The sequence below is a fragment of the Lolium rigidum genome, chromosome 7 (genome assembly GCF_022539505.1).
Source record: "Lolium rigidum isolate FL_2022 chromosome 7, APGP_CSIRO_Lrig_0.1, whole genome shotgun sequence".
NCBI classification, from domain to species: domain Eukaryota; kingdom Viridiplantae; phylum Streptophyta; class Magnoliopsida; order Poales; family Poaceae; genus Lolium; species Lolium rigidum.
In genome coordinates, this window is record NC_061514.1 from 337,484,545 (window position 1) to 337,492,525 (window position 7,981).

The following is a 7,981-nucleotide window of genomic DNA, read 5'->3' on the forward strand; positions in this document are numbered from 1 at the left end:
GAAAATTACAAGATTTTGTTAAAATTTTATTTGGATACCAAATATATATCATATGAAGATGATATACACTAAATATGGAGAAGGGCACTAACACAAATCACCAGAAAATGGAGGGTGGATAGCTGCCGGTGTCTTTTTTTACGAGGAATTCCACCGTAGGGTGTTTGTATGCACTATGATTTTATATCTTTACGTACTAATAAAGGAAGTAAGGTTTCTCCCCAAAAATTTCGTCCGTTATGAAATTGCCCCCGTTACTCGGTCCAATTTACGGGACCTGCCACCGCGTAACAAAAACGGTTCGTTATGTTGTCGGGTGAGTTGGTCGCTCCGCTCGTCGTTCCAATTATCGAACCAGCTCGCTAGCAAGCTATCTATCCGTCGTCCGGTTGACCGGTTTGCCTTGATCCAACAGCCCAAACTAGAAAGGCCGGCCCAGCTCCATCTTTCCATCAATTCTGGCCTGATTCGCTTCATCCGGTTGGGCTGTGATTTGTTTACGGGCGCGGGGTTCATTATCAGCAGAACGATCCATTCCGATGGTACTTGTGGCTACAAAATAAAGGGACGCCTGGAATATTAGTCCCACATCGCTTTCTTGCGCGGATTCACATTGGTTTATATACGTTTCTTGATAATAGCAAGCCTCCTCAGAATAACATGAAGTAGCGGCACCGTTGTTTGGCCTAAGAGATCCAATGAATATGAAGAAAGGATAGCCGGAGCACAGCAGCCAGAGATGAGAGGAACACTGATGGCATCAGTGGCGAAAAGGTTGTGTGTCCTTTGCTGCCTAATCCAGAAAGAAAGGACGCGTGGCTCATCAGGGTCTCGATATGGAAGACGCGGGCGCATCATCCCAGATGATGGGGGACACACCCCTCCGCGCGTGTCGTGACTCCATACGGACGTCGTGCCGCACGCACATCATGCGCTCGATCTTGTATTCGTATCTAGCCCAACATGAGCCAGGAGTCAGATCGGGCCCGGTGATGGAAGCCGGATCCAGTATGACAAGCTAGGTGCGTGTTCTGAAGCTAGGTAACTTGCGTACTCCTTTCTCGCTGGCACTCCGCCTATGGCTCCCTCTTCTTCCCCCTTCCATGAGGATACCTCCTCCAGGATATTGTCGAGTAGGCAACAACAGTTGGTATTCACCATCATTAACATTCTGCGATATGACAAGCGGGGCTTGCAATTTAATCTTATTAGGTATAAATATTGTGGTCTCGAATAGGAGAAAATATGACCAACACGAAAGGTTTGGTACATTTTAAAATTTGTTTCTCCCGATGCAACGCACGGGCACATTTACTAGTTTGAATAAAGTTAGGTTGTGAGTTCTTAAAAACAAATCTACCCAATCTTTTGACCAACCACCAGTCATTTAGAGCGGAGTTGCAAAGCCTTCCTCATATATAAACGCGCCTACGCCCGATCGATCGATGGGCTACTTCACTTCAGTTCATACTCCGCACTCAACACTTAAACACGGCAGGAGAGAGCGAAATGGAGGCCAAGACGAGGAGCCAAGAGACGGCCGCCGACGAGAGCACCCGGCCAGCGCCGCCGGCGCTGCCATGGTCGGCGCGGCTCCAGATCTTCGCGCTCAGCGCCGCCACCGACCTCGCGCAGCGCAGCAACGGCACCGTCAACCGCTTCCTCTTCAAGCTCGGCGACAGGCAGACGCCCGCGAGGCCGCGCCCGGACGCGCTGGGCATCCGCTCCAACGACCTCACCGTCGACGCCACGCGGAACCTCTGGGCGCGCGTCTACTCCCCGGTGGCGGAGGCAGCCGGGGCGGGGCCTCTCCCCGTCGTCGTGTACTTCCACGGCGGCGGCTTGACGTTCCTCTCACCGTCGTCCTTGCCGGTGGACGGCATGTGCCGCCGCTTCTGCCACGAGCTGGGCGCCGTGGTCGTCTCCGTCAACTACCGCCTCGCGCCCGAGCACCGCTACCCGGCCGCCTACGACGACTGCGAGGAGGTGCTCCGCTACCTCGGCGCCACGGGGCTCCCCGCCGACATCTCCGTCCCGGTCGACCTCTCCCGCTGCTTCCTCGCCGGGGACAGCGCCGGCGGCAACATCGTCCATCACGTGGCCCAGCGGTGGACGTCATCCCCTCCCTCCAACAACCCCGTCCGCCTCGCCGGCATCATCCTCCTGCAGGCGTACTTCGGCGGCGAGGAGCGCACCGAGGCGGAGCTGAGGCTGGAGGGCGTGGCGCCGTTGGTGAACATGCGCCGCTCGGACTGGTCGTGGAGGGCGTTCCTGCCGGAGGGTGCCGACCGGAACCACCCGGCGGCGCACGTGACGGGCGAGGCCGGCCCGGAGCCGGAGCTGCAGGAGGCGTTCCCGCCGGCGATGGTGGTCGTCGGCGGGCTCGACCCGCTGCAGGACTGGCAGCGCCGGTACGCCGCCATGCTGCTGCGGAAGGGGAAGACGGCGCGCCTGGTGGAGTTCCCCGACGCGATCCACGCCTTCTACGCATTCCCGGAGCTCCCCGACGCCGTCAAGCTCGTGGAGGAAATCAAAGCCTTCATGGACAGCTACGCGTCCGTTCACTGATTGCTCCGCTAGCTGCTTGAGACGAGCTCGAACTCGCGCGCACGTCTACTCACTGTTCCGTCATAAATGATCTGCATGTGCGCCGTTGTCCGAAAAAGATGATCTGAATGAACTTATGTGTTCTGAACTTACTGATGAATTGCGATTTGGCGTTGGCTCCGGTACAAACTCGGAGTAAATTTCAACACAGTACAAGAAAGGCTGAGATCGCTTGATACTTGATATCCCTTCATTATTATTATTATTACGTAATAAATGGGTATACGCTTGTAGACGCTTCATCCTCCACTCTAACCAATCTGCGCCGCCGCCCCCCTCCTCCCTCCCCCGCCACGCCACGCCATGGCCGCCGCCTCTTCCTCCCCGACCGTTCCTAGCCCGACACCACACCCCGAGGGCGATGTCCATGACGCCCCAAACTGGGTTCTCCTCGACGTCGTTGGCTATAAGGGTGACTACCCCAAGGCCAACTTCGCCGGGAGCACCGCGAGCACCGGCGAAAGCATCCAAGTGTCCTTCCACACCGCCCGCCCACCCAAAGTCTCCCATTTCTGTGTCTACTCCCCAGATCTTACACCCGCTGGTTTTGCGGTGCCTCCCAAGGTTATCAGCGCGGATTCGGATCTCATCCTCTTCCGCGTTTCCGTGTGCCGCCGGTTCAGGGTCACTCCTCGTTACTGCGACTACTTCGTCTACAGGGCGCACCCTAGGAACCCATCGCTGGACCTTCTTCCTCACCCGTACCCCAACAGCTTCAGAGATCGGGATGTCGCCCTCCTCAGCTTGGGCGACGACAACGAGTATGCTGTCGCCGCTCTCACAAGAAGGTACCCCGACGAAGATGGGACTCCTAACAAGGAGTTCAATCTCTACCGTTACCACCGCTCATCCAAAGCTCCCGAGGGGTGGACCTCCAAGGTGGTGTCGTTGGCCGAGCCACTGATGATGGACAAGGTTGATTCGGCGCTGTATCATGATACAACGAAGGTGATCATACTCGGCCGCGGCGCGCTTGGCATGGTTGGCTGGGTTGACCTCTGGCGCGGCATCCTCGTTTGCAATGTGCTTCTGCAGAATCCCATGCTCGTTGACATACCACTGCCGAAGCCTGCCAAGGGTAATCAGATATTCTACCGCAAATTCTGCCCCCACATCATTCGGGACATCACCGTCAACCTGCTCAAAGATTCCATCAAGTACATTGAGATCGAAATCTTACAGACAAAGGTGGTTGGCCCTGACCAGCCTCCTGATGTTGGCCAAAACCAGTGCAGAGTGCCCAGTAGAGCCTGGAAAGCCACCACATGGAGCCGACCGATCCCGATTGTTCCATGCGAGGAGTGGCGTGCAGGCTGTACCTTTGATGTTGGTAACATCAGGCCTATTGACCCAATGCATTTTGAGCTGCTGCCTAGGCTGCGTGGTACCAACGACAACCCCGCCGAGCCAGTATTACCGGCACACCTCATTGGTTTCCCCACCATTAGCATGGATGATGATGTTGTCTACCTGCTGTATAACGCATACTGCACGGGGCAGACGGATGTGGTGATTGCTGTTGACATGAGGAATCAGACACTGAAAGGATTTGCCAAGCTTGATGCACGAAGAGACTTCACTCTTATGCGTAATTGCACCAGTGAAATCTCCAAATATCTTAGTAGTAAGGATGAAGGTCATTTTTCTTACTAGTACCTGTTATGTGTTTGTGTGACTATCTGTATGAATGGTCTTCTTATCCTATATATCGAGTATTGATGAAATGGAACCCTATACCTATGTGTTGATCTTGGCAAACATAGTTTTCGTGCTTGCTGATCAGTCTATTTTCTTAACTTTTCCAAGTAAGCTGATCGTTAGGACAATGGAATTTACTATGACTGAAAAGTTAGACACTTTTGTAAATAGGGTAGCCCCTTGTTAATTTTGGAAGTGCTAACTGCTATGTTGCTTAGAGCATGTCTAGGCATCTCTAGCAGACACTGCAAACCGCAAATCCCAAATGCGCTGATGGAGGGCACCCCAAACACGTTTTGCAGTCTGAAAAAACGCCGCGCATTCCAAACACCGAAAAAAGGAGTCTCTAAAACAGCATATTCGCTGCCCTGGTATCCTTTTTTCCTCCTTTCTTCACCAACCTCTGCCCAATCACGGTCAGCCTGCGTGCCGCCCCTACCCGCCGCCGGCTGGCCGCGCCTACCCTTGCCACCGGCCGCCCCAAGCAGCCGCAAGAGCGCGCGGCCCCCGCCCAGCAGCCCCACGCCGAGCAGCCCTATGCCCGCCCGCGCCGGTCGGCTGGATGGGGGTTCGTTGCGGTGTTTGGACCGGCCCTTTTCCTCTCCGAAACTGCAAAAAAACAGTTACTATGCGGATGGGGATGGATGCGGTGTCCGCTAGAGATGCTCTTAGGACATTCTTAGGATGGTCCGAATGAGTGTAGGTAATTATGGCTAGAACGCTCGAGGTTGTTTCCCTTTTGTTTGCTACAATACAACTCTTGAAGTTAGTTGACTTAATTCAGGTGTTAGCTTTATTAGGATGATGGTGTGCAATGAGAGGGGAAGCTGTTCTATTCTAAACTCTGATGTCTGAGTTTATACATCAGGTGATAAAATAATTCTTTGTTAGGATGATGGCGTGCAATGAGAGGGGAAGCTGTTCTATTCTAAACTCTGCTGTCTGAGTTTATACATCAGGTGGTAAAATAATTCTTTTGGCTCCAGGCTGTAAGATGAAAGAAATAAGTGAATAATTAAATTATGTTCAACTGATATTGTGTTGCTTTTCTAAGTTAAGATGTCATGTTACTAGTAGAATGGTGGAACTGCTTTTCGAGTAAACTTAGTGGACCCCTAAATTTTCTTTAATGGTAGCTAAAAAAGGATCTATACAGCAAGTTCTGAATGCAAATGAATGGCAAAATTTTTATTTTCATGATAACAGCCGAGGACATGCATTCAACTAATAGTGGTCAACTTACTCCTAGCCAGATGCAGCACAATATAGGATATTTGGGTGCCATACTCCTTTTCCAGCGCCGTCTTTGTATCTATGCATTGAGCGTACCTAAAATTTCAAACCTTTTTTTCGATAAAGGGAATATATTAATATCAGAAGATACCAATTACACCCAGCCTCTGCAACAACGCACCACCCTAATGGCACTACGGATGCACACAGCCAAAAAAAGAAAAGAAAACTAAGAAACAAAAGTCCCGCTACAGTATCTCGGACGTAACAACAGCAATACATCCACCGCCAAGACAACACCTGAAATACAGACTCTCCAAAAACGACGCCTTCAAGAAGGGAACAGTGCTCTAACACCGTCGTCGCCCGATCAAAGATCTTAGGTTTTCACCCTGAAGATAGTCCCCGCTCTCAAAACAATGCCTCCAACAAGGTCATTGCCAAGCACAACCAGTTAAGGCCAGACCTTGGGTTTTCACCCTGAAAGGTAGGACTCTGAACTTCACCTGTGTTGTCGCCCCCACTTTCATACCGCTGCTGTGAAGCCCGAAACACCAAGCCAGTTTCATCTCACCACCAAGATCCGACCACCATTGCTCTTCCACCAATCTTGACTTTCATGACCTTCTCCGCCAACACCATGGAAAGAAAACAAGCTCCATGATATTAACAGCCAACAGAGCTTCGAAGCGCTCCCTCTGAAACCAAACGGTCAGATAAAAAACATGGGTGCGCTCGACCGAAAACACCCAATCCAGCAATCTTCAGGCATTGATCGCACAATGAATTTCGCCGGCAGGACCTTCCGGAACACGACAATCCAGCAAGCTCGGTGGGAAGAAGCTTCCGAACGATCTTCACTTGGCGCGAGAGAAACCCTAGGACTGCCACCTTTATTAGGCAGAACGGCAGGCCCCCTCGCCGCCGCCCGCCGGCAACCTGCTCCGCCGCGGACGCCGCAGTCTACCAGCGCCAAGAGGCAACCAAGAGAACGGCGACGACCAAGCAGGGTCGACCCCGACCAGACCGGCCCAACCATGCAGCGAAGAAGACCGGATAGGTAGCACGGGAATCACCCAGATCAAGATCTGGAGTTTTTCCCAACGCCACCCAATCTGGCCCAGATCTTCACCGCCGGTCAAGGCGCCGCCGGAGGAGAGTCTCCGCCACCACCCCAACCAGGGGCGCCGCCCTGGTCGCTGCACGCAGATGAGCCACCACCACCGCCCTAGCAGCCATGGCGCAGATCTCCGGCGTCCACCACCCCAATCCACCTTCGGGGGCTGGGCCCGCCGCCACCGCGACAAGGGCCGGCGGCAGCGGCGGCTAGCGGAGCAGGCGGAGGGGGCTGTAGGCGGCGGCGGCGCGGTATCGCCCCGGTGTCACCCTAATATACATAAATATAAAATCTAGATTTTGATGTCGTTTGTGTATAAGCATCTGGATTTGCCATACAAATTTTATTTGTAGATTTGACATAAAAATATTTTCATCTTGTTATATATGTATATTTTGTAGGATCTAAATAGGTAAAGGATTTGTCAAATGTTGTGTTTGCTGTTTTGTACTACCAAAGGACAGGATCTATCTTCATTTCTTGATTGAAAAGACAACCAGTGTTTCTGTAGGTCATTTTGTCAATCCTGAGCTTTTCTATATGATGCAGGCACACCAGAAGCTTCATAAACAAACATAAGATCATATATGCTGGAACTTGATCAGAGAATATGCGTGCTGTCAGCTGACCCAGATGGGGGCTTATTGAGGACTTTACTGAGTTTTATCGCTAGCTGCTGCACAAACTTTGTGTATCTGCATACTAGTAAAACATTGTAATGCTTTGCTACTTGTTTTATGTAATGAACTTGTTTACTGAGTTTTATCGCTATCTGCCAAACTTTGTGTATCTGCATACTAGTAAAACATTGTAATGGTTTGCTACTTGTTTTATGTAATGAACTTGTTTACTGAGTTTTATCGCTAGCCGCAGCACAAACTTTGTGTATCTGCATACTAGTAAAACATTGTAATTGTTTGCTTCTTGTTTTATGTAATGAACTTGTTTTGTACGTGAACAGAGCAATGAAATCTTTTGATATTTGTTTCACGTTCTATAGCTAGAACTTGAGCTCGAAGTTTAGATACTGGAGCACCACTAGTGATATTGGGTAGTGGTGTTGATGAGAAGGACAATGATATTAGGTAGTGGCGTGTGGAAAACATATCTGTACTCACAACTGTTAGATTAGTAATCAGCAAATCAGTTGTTGAACAACAGATAATTTCCTTTTCATATGCTGCAGCAAAAATTCAGGCAAGAGCCACCAGGACACATAATTTAATCAACGATCATAAAATTTGGACTCAACGATGGAACCTAGGTGCCATGCCAATCACTGCAATAGCCCCAACATATTTAGCACCTCTCAGATCTGCCAAACAT

General features: G+C 51.1%; 1 protein-coding gene across 1 annotated transcript; it reads left to right on the forward strand.

Annotated features, from left to right (window-relative positions):
* The first annotated feature begins 1,509 nt into the window (after nt 1-1,509).
* LOC124673502 (probable carboxylesterase 18) lies at nt 1,510-2,699 on the forward strand. Its single transcript, XM_047209573.1, has one exon. It carries the CDS (start codon nt 1,510-1,512, stop codon nt 2,566-2,568), a length of 1,059 nt encoding a protein of 352 aa, XP_047065529.1. The 3' UTR covers nt 2,569-2,699.
* The last annotated feature ends 5,282 nt before the right edge of the window (nt 2,700-7,981 follow it).